General features: G+C 36.0%; 1 protein-coding gene across 1 annotated transcript in view; it reads right to left on the reverse strand.

The window, feature by feature from the left end:
- Positions 1–324: 324 nt before the first annotated feature.
- The window catches only part of SNX4 (sorting nexin 4), a 72,257-nt gene continuing 53,636 nt past the window's right edge, over positions 325–18,945 (reverse strand). Inside the window, exons 9-14 of the mRNA XM_021692318.1 lie at positions 16,888–16,953; positions 12,900–12,989; positions 11,149–11,248; positions 8,591–8,736; positions 6,764–6,878; positions 325–1,501 (exon numbers count right to left, since the gene is read on the reverse strand). Coding sequence (XP_021547993.1) covers positions 1,454–1,501; positions 6,764–6,878; positions 8,591–8,736; positions 11,149–11,248; positions 12,900–12,989; positions 16,888–16,953 — 565 coding nt within the window. The 3' untranslated portion in view covers positions 325–1,453. The remainder of the gene's footprint in view (positions 1,502–6,763; positions 6,879–8,590; positions 8,737–11,148; positions 11,249–12,899; positions 12,990–16,887; positions 16,954–18,945) is intronic.

Below are 18,945 nucleotides of genomic sequence, written 5' to 3' on the forward strand. Positions count from 1 at the left end.
AGAAAAAAATCTACTACATTTTACATTTAGCTTAAGGTTAGTTTTGGGAAGAAGGCTTTTGATTTTTAAATGCCAAATGTAAAGCTATTTTATTTGATGATCTTTGCCTCCAGCAATTTTCTTTTTTTAAAAAGCAGTAAATTTTTAAAAATTGTATCTCATTTCAGCATCTTATTTTTTGAAAAACCCAACATTTTGGCCTCAGATAAATTTACACAAACACTTCAAAACATAATATAGCACGTATTATTTTCTCACAGGGCATCCGATACTAATATGTATAGATAACTTGGTTAAAATAACAAAAATCATATGAAAATCAGCACAATACTTCATTTATTTATTGTATACGTTTGGCAAACAGCACAAAAATCCAGCAACATTTTAAACATGTAAAAAAGTCAAATGCTGAACAGTACTGGGGATTTTTTTTTACATAATTAGTAATAATGAGAACACATTTAAAATACTGCAAAGCTAGCAAAATGAGGGTGCTTGGCGTCTGAACATATACCACAAAAACATACAAACACACACACGCACAAAAACAGTATAATTTATCTTTACAAAAATTATAGCCAAGCAATAGAAAAGAAGGATGTTAATAATGAAGATACTAACACATATGTTCACTACATGTATCTTACACACTGAAATGCTACATCTTGTACCCTGAAATGCCATGTGTAGAGAGCCAAGCAGAGTAAATTTAGGCTCATCACTGAGGTTAAGAATTATTTGAGAAGAATTTAGTGCTTATATGTAACATATTCAATTAAAACTTTCTACATAGCAATTCCTAGATCATAACAATGTGTTCCACTATATATCTGAGAAGCTGAATCTTCTTTGTTGACAGTATAAAATTTCTGACCAGTATCAAAATTCTGGTAAAACACAAATTGAAGGCATTTTCTAGTGTATGCAAATGTTATAGGGGGCATCAATGAATGTGGGAGACAATCTTAGATTTCACACTAAGTTTCTGCTGAGCTTTGTCAAACCAAACAGCTCAACTCTAAGGCAAGAAAAAATAACCCCCTATAACAGCTTAGTGGGTCTTAGCAAGTGAAGATAGGAATTCAATCTTAAGAAAAAACTCCCTACATAAACAGATTGGAGACAACTGGCATTGAAACAAACAAATTACCTAACATCTTAACATTCAGTCATTGGTTCAGAAGCCTGACAAACCATCTATTGGTAAGGTATTATCAAATTAACTTTTTGGAATCAGCACCAGTCCCCAAAACCTCAAATTATAATATTTAATATTCATTAAAATACATCCTTCTTGTGCTATATGAACACAACTACAATCAAATTAAACAAAGTTGAATTGACTCAACTTATACATATTTTTGTGTATACTGGGTAGCGACTTAAGTTTTTTTCATTTACTTGTGCTTCTGTTCTGGGGCACTTTGATTGAAGAGAAATTCATTTCACAAGATTACATCTTGCTAAAGCATTCCTTAGCATTGGTCCAAACTTGAATTCCCTAAGACAAAACAAAACAAAACAACCAAACAAAAAACAAAAAAAGAAAAGAAAACTTTAAAATGTGATTTTGCAAGGATTCTGAAAGCCGAAGTTTTTGGCTTACTGGTATGCTAAATTTCACTTTCTGGAATAACTAACAAGTCCAGCAAATATGACACTATTTCTGGCAATGGCTAATAGAAGTGAATGTCTAATGCTTCTGAAAAAAGAAAGAGATTTCCATAGCCTATCTTCAAGAGGGGAAAAGAGCTCCTACAACTTCTTTTTTTAGCAAACTGAGTTTTCAAGGTTCATAACATAAACTCATTTACTCAGATCACATGTTTGCATCATTTCTATTTGTAAACCAAACAAGTTTTCAGGCAGTTTTTCTATGTAATACTTAAAACAAAAGAAAAAAAACCTTATTAATTTAACAATTAAATAAAAATTAATGGATTTTTTTTTTTAAAATGGCTTATTAAATTATTAGTCTAACAACTAATGTTGTGATAAAAACCAGTAACAGGCTAAATTACCAAAGCCTCCCCAGTGGTTCTAGCAGGCCGTTCAGCACAAAGTTAATATGACATACATACCTAATATGCTTAAACAAAAATGCATGTATATAAAAATAAAATAGTAAAATCTAATCAACTGGTAGAAACAAAGGGTTTTTTTTTTAACAAACAAGATACATATTCTTGAATAACTGCTAATTCATGAAGAAGCAATATTTTAATACTTAAACATTAAAGTATGTCAATATTTATCAACTTACCAAGGCTCCAAACACTAGAAAAAAAAAAAATCAATCTTTTGATTTTTCTCCTCCTGATGAAATACAAAACGCAAAATTTTTTTAAAAAATCCTTTAAAATGTCTCAGATTGGCTGGATAAAGTAGTATCTAGTAAGAGTATTTGTTGTCAGAAAGGATAAGAGATCTTGTGCACTCACATAGGAAAGTGTCCATGAGACGTCAAATGAGCAAATGAAAACAACCCCCAGCACATGTAATGCAGTCCGGTTTTTTGTGGGGAATTATTTTCTAAATTACTGTAAATGTACAAGAACGTCTGGAAGGACACACGTGAAGTTTCTAACAGTGGTGAGGTTTCAAAAGGGACTTGCTGGAGGAGGGGGAAGAATTTTTACCTAATATGCTTCTGGATTTTTATAATTTTTGCAATCAGAGTATGTTATCTTTATGGTAATATTTCTGCTCTGATCTTTATTAAATTCCTACCTTCTACTAATTTTGGGCTTTGTTCTTTTTCTAATCCCTTTAGATGTAAGGTTAGATTGAGATTTTTCTTGTTTCTTGAGGTCGGCCTGTATCGCTATAATTTCCCTCTTTTTTTTTTTTTTTAAAGATTTTATTTATTTATTTGAGAGAAAGAGAGCACAAGAGGGGGGAGCGGGAGAGGGAGAAGCAGACTCCCTGCTGAGCAGGGAGCCCGATGCGGGACTCGATCCCGGGACTCCAGGATCATGACCTGAGCCGAAGGCAGTTGCTTAACCAACTGAGCCACCCAGGCGCCCTATAATTTCCTCTTTGAACTGCTTTCGCTGTGCTCGCTTTGGCAGCACATATACTAAAAATGAACTGCTTTTGCTGCGTTCCAAAGATTTTGGACCATTGTGTTTTCATTTTCATTTGTAGCCATATATTTTTTTATTACCTCTTTGATTTCCTCACTGACTCACTGGAGGTTTGGTAGCATGCTCTTTAGCCTCCACATGTTTGTATTTTTCCAGTTTTTTTCTTGTGATTGATTTCTAGTTTATACAATTGTGGTCAGGAAAGATGATGATATTATCTCAGTCTTCTTAAATTTTTTTTTTTAAGAATTTATTTATTTATTTGTCAGAGAGAGAGAGAGTGAGAGAGCACAAGCTAGGGGGAGGAGCAGAGGAAGAGGAAGAAGCAGGCTCCCCACTAAGCAAGGAGCCTGATGTGGGGCTTGATCCCTGGATCCCGGGATCATGACCTGAACCAAAGGCTTAATCTACTGAGCCACCCAGGCATCCCAGTCTTCTTTAATTTTATTGAGATTTGTTTTGTGGCCAAATGTGTGACTATCCTGGAGAATGTTCCATGTGCACTTGAAAAGAATATATATTCTGTTTTTGGATGTTATATTCTACACATATCTGTTAAGGCCATGTGGGCTAAAGTGTCACTCAAAGATACTGTTTCCTTATTAATTTTCTGTCTTGATGATCTATCCATTGATGTAAGTGGGGTGTTAAAATCCCCTACCATTACTGTATTACCATCAATTTCTCCCTTTATATCTGTTAATATTACTTTATGTATTTTGGTATTCCAGTGTTGGGTAAATATCTACAGCTGTTATAGCCTCTTGCTGGGTTGGCCCCTTTATCATTATGTAATGCCCTTCCTTGTCTCGTTACAGTCTTTGTTTTCAAGTCGATTTTGTCTACTTTGTCTGATGTAAGTATTGCCACCCTGGCTTTTTTTTTCCCATTTCCATTTGCATGGAATATCTTTTTCCATACGATAATTCTCAAAATTTAAAAAGATAAAGTAGGGCACCTGGGTGGCTCAGTCGTTAAGCGTCTGCCTTCGGCTCAGGCCATGATCCCAGGGTTCTAGGATCGAGCCCCACATCGGGCTCCCTGCTCGGCGGGAAGCCTGCTTCTCCCTCTCCCACTCCCCCTGCTTGTGTTCCTTCTCTCGCTATGTCTCTCTCTGTCAAATAAATAAATAAAATCTTAAAAAATAAATAAATAAACAGAAAGCCTCTTACTAAAAAAAAAAGATAAAGTAGCTTAAAAATCAATCAAGTATTTCTTGATTCAACAAATGAGAAAATTCACTATCAAAAAGGTTGACCAAAAAAACACTTAGAAGTGATCCTTGATTTTTTTTTTAAGATTTATTTATTTATTTATTTATTTATTTGAGAGAGAGAATGAGATAGAGAGAGCATGAGGGGGAGAGGGTCAGAGGGAGAAACAGACTCCCCGCTGAGCAGGGAGCCGGATGCGGGACTCGATCCCGGGACTCCAGGATCATGACCTGAGCCGAAGGCAGTCGCTTAACCAACTGAGCCACCCAGGCGCCCCGTGATCCTTGATTTTTAAGTGTTAATACTTTTTATGTAAATTTTTTAAAAGATTTTATTTATTTGTCAGAGAGAGAGAGAGAACACAAGCAGGGGGAGTGGCAGAGGGAGAAGCAGGCTTCCGGCGGAGCAGGGAGCCCGACATGAGGTTCGATGCCAGGACCCTGGGATCATGACCTGAGCGGAAGGCAGACGTGTAAGCAACTGAGCCACCTAGGCATCCTTGTAAAAGTTTTTTGTTTTGGTTTACTACTACTACAATTTAGTCATTTGATTATATTCAATTACCACTTTGGATAGCTGACATTATAACAAAGTATGGTATATTTGAAAAGTTAATACACAAGTAAAATAAGCAAAACATAGATACCCATATTTACCCAAGAAAAACTAATATTAATCTTATCTTCTCGTACTTAATTTTAAGTTCATAAAAAAAAGAATACTGCAGATTTTCATATATAAAAATCTATTCCACTTAAGGAAAAAAATACATGATGAAACTTTATAGTACTGTTCTTGGGCAATAAGGTGAATACACATCTTTTTAATCTCATGTGGGTATACTTGTTTACTATACTTAATCGTAGGACACATGAGCAGACACACAAGATATCCAACAGCATATCCAAATACACCTACAGTGATATCTTCTTTATTCAGAGATTAATTTCCAGCACCCTCAACCACCCCACCCTAGGTAAAGTGGGGAGAAAAGTCCTTTGAGCCATTATACAGTCTGCCTTTTACTTGGAAAAGCAGAAAACAGAAGATCACAAGGAGCTTATTAATAAGTCTTTTATGAAAACAAAACAAAACCAACTCTAAAACATTTGTGTTATCTGATCTTTCAGACCTCCCGAGATTAAAAAAAGAAAGGTTAGAAAAAAGACTAAATGTGAAGCAATCTGTGAAGCAGGGAGGCAGGAGAGTTAGCAGGAAGAGAGCAACAGATAAAAACACTATCAAGCTGTGGGGCACCCGGGTGGCTCAGTCAGTTGGATGCCCCGACTCCTGATTTAGGCTCAGATCATGATCTCAGGGTCATGGGATCGAGTCCCATATCAGGCTCTGAGCTCAGTACGGAGTAGGCTTGGGATTCTCTCTCTTCCTCTGCTCCTCCCCTCCCCACTCACACACTTGCTTGCTTGCTCTCTCTCTAATAAATAAATGTATTAGTAAATAAAGTCTTAAAAAAAACACACTATCAAGCTACAGTCATACTCACCCATTGGCATGTGCAGATGGATCACTCATGATTTTAACGTCTCTTAAACGACCTCAAAGATCCACTACGTGAAGTAACTTACACTTTAACTGAGGCATAAATATGAATTTGGCCAATACAAAAGGAGCCCATGTGACTAATTCTAGAGTCTGGTGTTTACATCTCAAAATATCCTTGCTCTCTGTGCACTGCTGGTGATACCAAGTGGAAAGGGCTAGGGAAGGGATGGTGTCTAGCCAGAAAATACACATTTTGGATGAATTAAAGCACAAGTTGTTTATATGAGTATGATTTTTCCCTCTAAGAAGGTCTTCATAACTGAGAAATCATCTTGCTATATGATTTACTGAGATAATGCACGTCGGTAAACTGTGAAGTGCTAGACATATGTAAACCATTGGTACTAACTGACACACACAGGCAGATCGTGGGTTATAAAAAAGAAGGAATGTTTTATATTTCGTTCTTACAATAGCATTTTAAAGATTTCAGCACTGTCCAAACACTTACTTGAACCAGAATAAGCTTCCGTGTTCTTATCTTCTTCTATGGATATCAGTCACATGACAGACTTACTATGACAACAAACCGTATCATAACCACATTTCCCCCAAACCATGGTTAAGCTATCTCCCAATCCAAGTACTATACATCACTGTTAGGAACAGTATCTTACCCCCTGTCCAAGAACATCATATAATCCAAGTAATGGTGTTGATATATATTTTCAGATACTAGATATAAACAGGGCATACAAATGTGGAACTTTGGGTGAGTGAAGACTCAATAATTAACATTCTGGTTACAATACTCTTTCAACGTTAAGTGAAGAAACCGGAAAACATTCTGGAAGGGGGGGGAAATGGGCTTTAAAAAATGAAAATAAACACTCTGGTCCACATAAATCAGTTTTAAAGAAATTTGTAAGCACTTCTGAATATATTTGTACCCTCACCTACCTTTTTGCACATACTGATCTGCATGACTGCATAGCTTATGAGGGCCTCCTTTAAATCATGGTTCTTTTGTTCTTTGAAGCGTTCAATATCGGCCCAAGCATTTTTCACAAATTCTCTGAAATAAAATGTGTAGTCATCATTACTCTTACTCAAATTAGGTTAACTATATTATAAATTCTAATAACCAGTTCTCGTTTGCGTTGGTTTTTATTTATCTATATGAAGGAAAAAGCTACTCTCTGTATAAGATAGTTCTATTTTTCTCTTCCTAAAAATTATACTAGGAGAAGAAGCAGAGAAACTGTCATACATTCGTCTACATTTTAATAATCAATACTTTTGCCACAAGAATCCCAGCTTCAAATTATTCCTATAAAGCAGCCATTAGATGGTTTTATGAACCAGCTCACAAGCCTAACAGAGGCCATGTGAAGTTGCCCTCCTGGGGTCACTGGAAAACATACTCTTTTGACAAGATATATTATGTATCACAATTATTATTATTATAACACATGAAGTTTTTTTTTTCAAGATTTTATTTATTTATTTGACAGACACAGAGAGAGTACAAGCACAGGGAGTGGGAGAGGGAGAGGGACTCGCCATCCTGGGATCATGACCCAAGCCAAAGGCAGCGGCCCAACTGACTGAGCCACCCAGGCGCGCCTACACACTTGCTTTCAATGACAACCAGAGTTTTAAAAATTCTGAGAGGCATTTGTCTTTCTAAATCCCATTCATAAAAGTTTACTTTTACTTATTTGGTGCCAGCAGTCCTAAAAATGAACAAAAATACCTCAACACCAATGACAGACTCTTGGTCGGCCTTGATCTACTTATTATCAGATGAAAAACAACAATAAGGAAAATAAGCCAAACTGCAATGGCAGACCTTTGATAGTTGCATTTCCAGAAATATTTATGGAATAATTACATGCCAAGCCCAATGCAGGATGTTGAAACATAAAGATGAAAGACACAGTCATTGACTTCAAAGGGCACTTAATCTAGCCGGGGACAATCACAGAGAACAACTGACCACCCAAAACAAAACTGCCATGTTATCGTGGCATGAACCAAGGGCTACGAGAGCCTGCGAGGCTAGAAGTAAGCCTCAAAAAGGAAGTAGCGCGAGAGCTGGGCAATGAAGAACGATCAGGCTTTTGTCAAGTGATGGAGAAGAAAGGGCAAAGGGAATGTGCAAAGGACAGAAATCAGGAAAAGTGCAGAAAATAATATTATAAAGTTGAAACTCTTCTTACTCTTTCCCCCATACTAAAACTGTTTTTATAACATGATTTTTGATAATTCAAATTTCTTAGGAATTCAATCACTACATTTTATTTTATTTTTTTTAAAGAGCTGTGTATTTATTTATTTGAGAGAGAGAGAGGGAGAGAAAGAGCACAGGAGCAGGGGGAGGGGCAGAGAGAGGGAGAGAGAATTTGAAGCAGAACCCACGCTTAGCGCAGAGCCTGATGCGGGGCTTGATCCCACAACTGCAATATCATGATCTGAGCCAGAACCAAGAGTCGGACACTTAACTGAGCCACCCAGGTGCCCCTCAATCACTACAGTTTAGGAGAACCAGTATAGGGGCACCTGGCTGGCTCAGTCGGTGGAGCCTGTGATTCTTGATCTCAGGGTCATGAGTTCGAGTCCCACGTTGGGTGTACAGATTACTTGAAAATAAAATCTTAAAAAAAAAATGCCCTAGAAGAACAGGCTATAATGTAGGAATGTTAATGAAGATGGGAAACAGTATAAAAAAACAATCTGCCATGTAGTACATATGTCTAGTTTTATTCAACATCTCAGCATTTTTACCTGCCTTCCAGATTTTTAGACTTTAACTGTTGTTCTCCTTCATTTATTTGTTCTTCTAGCACCTTTATTCTGGCTTCTCTCTGCTCTGGAGTTTCTTGACCAAAGAGCTTGGTAGTCATTCCCTTCAAAGAAAATGTTCTCACAGTCTAAAAGGAAACATAAACAGGTGAGTGGATAAACAAAATGTGGCACATATGTACAAAGAAATATTATTCAGCCTGAAAAAGAAAGGGAATTCTGACACATGCTACAACATGGATGCATCTGAGAACATTATGCTAAGTGGAAATAAACAAGTCACAAAAAGACAAATACTGTATGATTCTTCTTAACGTAAGGTATCTAGAGTAGTCAAAGTCATAGAGACAGAAAGTAGAATGGTGACCGCCAAGGGCTGGAGGGAAGGGAAATCGACAGTTGATGTTTAATGGTATAGAGTTTCAATTTTCAAGATGAAGAGAGTTCTGGAGGTTGGCTGCACAACAATATGAATGTACTTACTACTACTGAACTATACACTTCAAAATAGCTATCAACAATCCCTAGTATAACCATTCATTAATCTATGCTCTCATAAAATTGCTTTTAATTTGTATCAGTGTAAATTCAATAATAGTTGTACTAATTTTTTTCCACTATTTTGTAAGCTCAAAATCATAAGAGTAAAAACTATTATTATTATTTTTTTAAAGATTTTATTTATTTATTTGACAGAGAAAGAGAGAGTTCATAAGCAGGGGGAGAGGCAGAGGAAGAGGGAGAAGCAGGCTCCTGGCTGAGCACCAGGACCGACTGAGCCACCCAGGCGCCCCAAGAGTAAAAATTACTTTTTAAAAAGAAAAATACAGATGCCTGGCTGGCTCAGTGGGTAGAGCATGTGACTCTTGATCCTCAGGGTTGTGAGTCTGAGCCCCATGTTGGGTGTAGAGATTACTTAAAAATAAAATCCAGGTGCCTCAGTGGCTCAGTTGTTAAGCGTCTGCCTTCGGCTCAGGTCATGATCCCAGGGTTCTGGGATCGAGCCCCACATCGGGCTCCCTGCTCGGCGGGAAGCCTCCTTCTCCTTCTCCCACTCCCCCTGCTTGTGTTCCCTCTCTTGCTATCTCTCTCTCTGTCAAATAATAAGATCTTTAAAAAAATAAAAAATAAAAAAATAAAATCTTTCAAGATAGACAGATCTATACATATATATATAGAAGAAGAAAAAGAGAAAAACCAGGTTAAAAAAATGGTTAAGATGACAAATTTTGGTATGTATACTTAAACCACAATTAAACATTTTTTTTAAAAAAGGGAAATAAAACTTTTGCCATTTTCCCCATACCTCATAAGTCTTATAACCAGGGGGTCCTAATATGATTGCTAACTCTGGAATAATATGGAATAGTCAAAAAGAAAAAATTTCTAACTGAACTTCTTAATCAAATGGAAAACTTCTAGGTGAAGTATTAGGCAAATTATTTATTTAGATCATAAGTCATATTTCTTTAAATTTCTCTCTGACATAAAAAATAGATAAAATTCAACAGGCAACAAAGGAAACAGACCACACTAAAACAAACAAACAACATTTAAAATCTGCATAACACACACTGGAACTTGGGTATCTATCAATAAAATAGGATGCCTTCCCTTGGAGGGAAGCCTGAAGCATCACTGCTTTAACACTTCCTCACTCTCCGGAATTTACTGAGAGAAACACTTTTCCCTTCACATGGAGGAGTAGAGAACCCTGCTCCCTGAAAATGGCCTGGGAATTTCCCCTGAGTTTTAAAAATAAATCAAGCCCAGTGTATACATGTTTTGTGGCCAACGGTCTTTTCCCACATATATCTGTGACTTTTCAGACATACCAAAGTACTTGTTAACTATGAAGTGACGGATAAATGGTGGTGCTGTCACTGTTTCATTATTTCCAGATTGTGTATTCTCACTACAACAGCTACTTTATTCCAATAAAATGGTTGGACAGTAGAAAGCTGACTATAAAAATGATCTAAGATTCATACAATAAGATATGGAATTTTCTTCACAAGTATTCACTGTGTACCAAAAGCTCCTCCCTAGGAGAGATGCACTGATTCTAACTAGGAAAGGCTTTTCAAAGTAAACTAAAATTTCTATAATATACTTTGTAAAATTAAATCTGACAAAGGTCATTATTTCAACCACAAAGAATAATGTTTTTTCATTTGGACTTAACATAAACTAAAAGACACTTACTACACAGAGCAATGTTGGCAGAATTTTTTTTTTAAAGATTTTATTTTCAAGTAATCTGTACACCCAACATGGGGCTCGAACTCACAACCCTGAGGTCAAGAGCTGCATGCTCCACCGACTGAGCCAGCCAGGTGCCCTGGCAGAATTTCTTCCAATGCTATATAATACAATGTTTTAATGGCTTACGTCTTTTAATATCAAGATCAAAACCCAAAGAATTATAATGTTGCCCATAAATTATTCCCCTATAAAAGCTACAGGCATCCTATTAGAGCTGCAGCTCCTTCCTTATATGGCTTGCTGCAATGATACAGAGACCTAAATGGAACACTCACCCCAGTTGCCAGTTCCTCACATTGCTGCTTTTTGGATGCTAAGTCCTGAGCAGCCATCTCCAAGTCATATTGCATAAGTTCATGTTTCCTGCATACAGCCCTAGGGATGAAAAAAGTGCTGCCATTTAATTTTTGTGCCTTCTTTTAACATATCAAAAAAATTTTTCAGGGGACAAGGGGAAGCATTCACAATGTCTTACTAGGCTCAGAACTTGTGCACACAGAATTTTCAAGTTTAAAATGTAGTAGCCCAATATTAAAAATTAAATCTAGCAGAACATAAGCATGAAAGTTTTACATATACTTAACAAAAAAGGTCGTTTTTTTAGATACCTGCAACATTTTTTTCAATAAACACACCATTATCACATATATTAACAACAAAATCTTTTGTATAACATAGAAACTAATGGTGGAATCTCACAAAGCAACTGAATATTCTTTAAAAAGATTTCTCAAAATTTTCTTTTTTTATACAGAAATGTCTTAGTTTTGAGGTGCCTAGGTGGCTCAGTTGGTTAAGCATCCAACTCTTGATTTTGGCTCAGGTCATGATCTCAGGGTCGTGAGACTGAGCCCCATGTTGGGCTCTGTGCTCAGCGGGGAGCCTGCTTTAGATTCTCTCCTCCCTCTGCCCGCACCCCCCCACCCCGCTTGCGCACACGAGCTCTCTCTCAAATAAATCTTAAAAAAAAAAAAGTTAGTTTTTATCATAAAAGTAATCCACACTTAGTGTAAAAAAAAAAAAATGCTAATACAGGAATGCACAAAATAAAAAAAGTTTCACGAATTCTTTCTTTTGCCTAACTCCACCATCCAGACACAATCCGTATTAATAGATGATGCATATTTGGCCAGACCTTAGCTAGGCACTTACAAATACTCATATGCACATGCCTCAAGTGATTCTACATCTCATCTTACTTAACTGTATACCATGGACATACCAATATACATTAATCTTTTCTACAGTGTTTAAGAACTATACAGAATTCCACTGTATTCAGCAACTTTCTTTTGCTTTGTAACGAGACCTTGGTGAAACTCCTGACTACTCAAAGTCTTAAAAGGAACAAGGCTAACAATGTGCGGATGTTTTCATACCAGTTACTGAACAACTAAAGGAAAATTGGTGCTGTGTTTACTAACAGAATTCTTATACTGCTTTTAAAAGTGACAGGAAAATAACCAAAAGTGGCTATGACCAAAAGACACCTATTCCAGGAAAATGATTCATTTTTTAAAATTGGACAGAAAAAGTATACTAATTTCTTCTTAATTAAATAGAACTATATACCAGAGAATTCTGTTCGGCTCTGTAGGAGATAACCATAAAAACAGAAGACAAAGTGCTGATATTAAGAACTTATACAACCTTACTAAGAAGGTAAGCAGATGTGTAAAGAATTACAGAATAAAAATGGCAACATATTGCCTAGTGACAGGCCTACAGACACTCAATTTGTATTTTGCATCCAATCTTCAAACTGAAAAAAGTAGAAAGAACAACCTACAAACAGATCTGAGGTTAGAGACTGATGAGTTTTATCAATATTATGTTTCAAGAACAGGACTTGTCTTAAATGTCTATGCCTAGCACTCTGCAACACAGAGGATTACAATGAGACCTCATTCAATACCTGGGGGATGAATTCATTTAAAAATCACCTTACTGTCTTTACTTTCTGGCAACGTATGAGGAGAGTGGTGACCAGCCACAGGGCTGCATCTGGAACACTTATTATACTTACCGCAATGCTTCTGCATAAAACAGATATTCCTTTAGCTGATCTGCATAATGTTCTTCATCTTCTAAAATATCATCAATAGAAGATGCATACCTGTTTAAAAAACATTGCACACAAACTTTTATCACGATACAAAGTATTAATGATCAAAAGAAGTGCTATTTGTTACCCGTCAATAACAAGAGTAAGTACACAAAGTTGAGAATAAGCATTCAGAAACACTTATAGCAATTTTTAATTACCAGGAAAATTTTATTGAACTTTACCAAAATGTTTCAATCAGCAATGGCTTGGAAATAAAAAACAAACAAAAAAAGGTCCTACTTAACAGGTAGCTTAAGAAGCCCCATAAGACTATAATATATTTTGTTCAAAGATATTCTATGAAAGGGCTACAAAATCTGTAGAAAAAATAAGAGTTTAGTATAATTGGTGCTCAAATGTTCCTGGCAACAATTACATACAGTAATGCTTAAAAGCTACAAAAGGAAAAACAGAGTAAATAAGATTACAAAAAACTTTAGAAGCCTTATTTTATACTAATTCTCAATAGCAACCTGTGCTTTGATCTGGACAAGCCCTTCATTGTGTTGTCATTCTCATTCCTGCACCTCAGTCCTTCCTTGTACAGAAGTATGACAGCTCTCTACACTGCTTCTCCAAATCCTACAAACACATATCTCAGCACCTCTAGGAAATCTTCCCAGACTACTTTAGTCCTTAGTCATCACTCTACTTTTGATCTTTTTTTTTTTTTAAGATTTTATTTATTTATTCGAGAGAGAGGGATAGAGTGCATGAGCAGGGGGAGGGGCAGAGGGAGAAGCAGATTCCCTGCTGAGCAGGGAGGACACGGGGCTCAATCCTAGGACCCTGAGATCATTACCTGAGCCAAAGTCAGCCACTTAACCGACTGAGCTACTACCCAGGCACCCCCACTTCTGATCTTTTATCAACAATTCACAACTTACATTTTATCAAATGTCTCATGTGTTGGTTTTATTTCTTCAACCACATTATAAATTCCATAAGGACATGGGTTATGTCATGTACTATTTCTGTATGGTATAACAGGCATCCTTTTTTCAAATTAATTCTGACTTCTTAGCATGGGAAAAAAAGAAAAATATATTCTATGTCTCCAGACCTGCTTTATGTAGGCAAGTAAACAAAAGTACTGAAGTTGTAAAAATAAATAAACCTACATTAAGATTCGCTGAAAAGCTATGTGCTTATAGGATTTATAAAACAGGTAAAGTCCATATTCCGTAATTACAAACTCATATTTGCATGGAATTTCTTCTATGTGACTGAAAAAAGTCTTGGGAATCACTGTTAAGAGTAGGAAAAACTGCCTTTAATTCATAAACCTATGATTCTGAAAGAGTTAATGTTAAGGAAACAAAAAAGAGGAGCTATAGGTGGGGCGCCTGGGTGGCTCAGTCAGTTAAGCGCCTGCCTTCGGTTCAGGTCATGATCTCAGGGTCCTGGGATCGAGCCCCACGTCGGGCTCCCTGCTCCGTGGGAAGCCTGCTTCTCCCTCTCACTCCCCCTGCTTGTGTTCCCTCTCTTGCTGTGTCATTCTCTGTCAAATAAATAAATAAAATCTTAAAAAAAAAAAAACAAAACAGGAACCACAGGGCTGGTGGCCTGAAGACAGGAAACAGTGACCAGATAAAAGGCACATCCTTGGGTAGAAAAATGTAAGTGGAAACGATTTTTAGATATCAGTACCGAAATTAATTTTATTTAATGCTTTAAATAAATCAACTGAAGGGATAATCTTAAATTCCTGAAAATGCTAAGTCAACAGAATACAGGAAAACGGCTTAGGGTTAAGCAAATTGGTTGAAAAGTAGCCAGTTAGCTTGAAAATGGCCCAAAGAAATATTTAGATAAAATAAATATTTTTTGTCTTTTATTACTGAGTTGTAAGAGTTCTTTATATATTGTGGTTGGAAACGTTTACTCCCAGTCAGTGGCTTGCCTCTTCATTATTTTAATGGTGTCTTTTGTGTGTGTGGGGGGGGTAAATAAACATAACATAAAATTTACCTTTTAATAATTTTTAAGTGTACAGTTAAGTGGCATTAAGTACATTCACAGTGTTGTGCAACCATTAACCACTATCCATCACCAGAATGTCTTCATCTTCTCTAACACTAACTCCCCACATTCCTCCCCACCTCCAAGAGTATCTTCTGATAAGCAAAATGTTTAATTTTGATAAAGAACAATTCACCATTTAAAAATTTCTTTTTTCTTTTCATGTTCTCTTTAAGAAATCTTTGCTAATTTGAAGGTTGCAACGATATTCTCATGTGTTTTCTACTCAAAGCTATAATTTTAGCTTTTATACTTAAGTATATGATCCAAATTGCATTAGTTTTTATGTAAGGTATGAGAAATAGCTCACGGTTAATTTTTTTCCTTGTAGGTAACCAGTTATTCCAGAACCATTTCTTGAGATGTACTATTTAAATGCTGGTCTATCACTACAGATAAAGGTAGGTATTAAGGAGGGCACGTATTGCATGCAGCACTGGGTGTTAAACGAAAACAATGGATCGTGGATCACTACATCAAAAACTAATGATGTATTGTATGGTGACAAACATAACATAATAAAATTTTTTTAAAAATTTAAAAAAAATAATAAATAAATAAATGCTGGTCTATTTCTGGGCTTTATTCTGTTCCACCGATCTATTTACCATTATGTCAATACCTATCTTGATAACTGTATCTTTTTTTTTATTTTTAAATATTTTTTTTTAAAGATTTTATTTATTTATTTGAGACAGAATGAGAGAGAGAGAGAGCACATGAGAGGGGGGAGGGTCAGAGGGAGCCCGATGCGGGACTCGATCCCGGGACTCCAGGATCATGACCTGAGCCGAAGGCAGTCGCTTAACCAACTGAGCCACCCAGGCGCCCCGATAACTGTATCTTTATAGTAAGTCTTGAAATCAAGTAATATATTCCAGGTTTGTTCTTTCTCAAGACTGTTTTGGCTACTCTAGGTCCTTTGAATTTCCATATAAGTTTTAGAATTAGTATACCAATTTCCATTAAAAAGTTATCAGAATTTTGATTGGGACTGCAGTTTGGGAGGAATGGACATATTAACACTACTGAGTTTTCCAATCCACGAGCACATACATTTATTCTCCCCATTTATTTAGGTCTTCAAAATTTTCTCTCAGTATATAGAGTCTTCAGTGTAGAAGTATTTCACATCTTTCATTAAATTAATCTGTAATATTTTGTTTTGATACTATTATAAAAGTATTGTTTTTCGATTTTTATTTTCCAATTGTTGCTAGTATATAAAAACACTTTCTTTTTTATATATTTATCTTATATTCTGCATCCTTGTTAAATTCAGCTATTAGTTCTATAATATTTTTGGCTGATTCTTTATGATTTTCCATGTAAAAGATCCTGTTAACTACAGAAAAAGATAGTTTTAATTCTTCCTTTCTAAGAGTGATGCCTCTTATTTGATTTTCTTGCCTGACTAGGACTTCTGGTACAATGTTTACTAGAAGTGGTAATAGCATACAACCTTGCCTTATTGCTTGATCTTAGGGAAAAGCATCAATACTTCACTATTAAGTACAATATTATCTAAGTTTTCAGTATTTCAGTATTAGGTACAATACTAGTTTTAAGTTTTAAATTGAAGAAATTTCTTTTAATCCTAGTTTGATGAGAATTTTTATTTTGAGTGGATGTTGAAAGGTTTTTCTACATGTACAGAAATTAACATGCAGGTTTTCTTCTTTATTCTACTAATATATGAATTGGACTGATTGATTTTTCAATGTTTTAAATTAACCTTCATTCCTGAAATAAACTTGTGTAAGTCAGATCTGGATCCAGAGTATATAATATAAAAGCCAGCAAACTTGATAAAAACAGAAGAATCACTAACATTTCACCACTAGACTTCACCCTGGGTTTTACCTTAACTGCTCTAGGTACTTACACATCCATATGGTGACCAGCACTCTGCAGTCCGTCCCCCATTTCTTTCTCTATGGCACTCCACTCACTAGGGAGAAAAAGATAAAACCAAACACACCATGAATTAGATATAGAATTTTTTTTAAAGACTTTATTTATTTATTTGACAGAGAGAGACACAGCAAGAAAAGGAACACAAGCGGGGGGGAGTGGGAGAGGGAGAAGCAGGCTTCCCACTGAGCAGGGAGCCCAATGCGGGGCTCGATCCCAGAACCCCGGGATCATGACCTGAGCCGAAGGCAGACACTTAACTGACTGAGCCATCCAGGCGCCCCTAGATATGGAATATTTTCAAATGGGATATTTTATAAGGTTTTCTTTCCAGCTACCTTTTAAACAATGTAGTATCTGTATTTGGATTTATTTTCTGTGACTCAAATATGCTGCTTTCCCCTTAAGTTTAACAACTAAATGCAAGTGAAAGCTTTAAATTGTTAGTTCAAAAGTTGCTACCTGACACTGCTAAGTGCAAAGTAAGTATCACACAAAACAGCTTCTGCTTATAGACAACTTTCTCAGCTATGCTGCTATTTAAGTCAATTGTAGAGCTTTAGAAACTATGGATGCTAGCCCTGCTCTTGATCTACTTATTCAGAATCTCTGGGGTAGAACTGAGATATGTATACTTTCTAAAGCTCCATGGATGATTCTGATGAACACATTTAAGCTAACAAAAAAAGACAACTGTACAGAAACATTAGGTACACAGTAAAGCTTCAATAATTGCACTAAAGTTGATGAGAAAGTCTATAGAACTGCAGATCACTGTTTTGTCATTTTTTTTTTAAAAAGATTTATTTTATTATTTTTAAGTAATCTCTATACCAAACATGGGGCTTGAACTCAGAACCCACGATCAAGAGTCACATAATCTACTGACTGAGCCAGCCAGGCGCCCTTTGTTGTCATTTCTACAAAATGCTTCTCATAGAAATTCCTTTTTATGGCAGTTAATTATGTATATTATAGTAAACTGAAAAAATAAATCTGCAATCCTAAATACCAAGAGATGACATTATTTGATATATTTCCTTCCAGTCTTTTTATTTACTCATTTTAACGTGGCTGAGATCATATGGTATACGCAATTTTGTATCACGCTTTTTTCCAGTGTTTCCTCATGTTATTAAAACAATTTATTCTAAGCATTGTTTCATATGGCAACTCAATTTTTTTTAAACCATTTTCCTGGCCATTCAGGTTATTTGTAATTTTTCTCCTATGTAAAGAATGCATAAGCCTCTTCAACTGCACCATATCATAAAAGAAAAAATTCTAAAACACTATTATTTTGTTAATATGTAGTTTCTATACATATTATTATGTTGTTGAAATACCAGATTATATGCTTATAGTATTAGAAGAAAGAAAATCTCACATGATTTTTAATATTGTCAAAGCAAAACAAACATATAAATCACCTATGCAACACTATGGTTATGATTAACAAAACAGGTAAGGCTCCCTCTAATAATTTTCCTTCCTTATATGTTTGTAACTACTCTCAAGATAGTAATAGCAAGTTAACCTTTTTTTTTACTAAAGCCACATTTATAATGCCTACAGGACAATTCTGCTTTTACATATCTCTGTCACCTCATATTCAATATATCCAAAGCCCTGTTCTTCACATGAAAGAGGAACCTAAGGGTTTTGGCAGATGACAAATATAACTAGCCAAAAATGAAATGCAGCAATCACAGTTAATGTAACTGCAGGTCATGTTACCAGAATTAACGCCACGGGGCATCTGGGTGGCTCAGTCAGTTAAGCATCTGACTCTTGATTTTGGCTCAGGTCATGATCTCAGGGTTGTGAGATTGAGCCTTGTGTGGGACTCCATGCTGGGCATGGAGCCTGCTTAAGATTCTCTCTCTTCCTTTTCCTCTGCCCCTCTCCTTGCCCCAGCCTCTCTCCCCTTCTAAGAAAAAAAAAAAAAGAATTAATGGATAGTCCAGATCAACTGTCTATTGGATATCCCAAAAATACTTCATCCATCTCGTTAATCTTTGAGCACCTT

The sequence above is a fragment of the Neomonachus schauinslandi genome, chromosome 1 (genome assembly GCF_002201575.2).
Source record: "Neomonachus schauinslandi chromosome 1, ASM220157v2, whole genome shotgun sequence".
NCBI classification, from domain to species: Eukaryota; Metazoa; Chordata; class Mammalia; order Carnivora; family Phocidae; genus Neomonachus; species Neomonachus schauinslandi.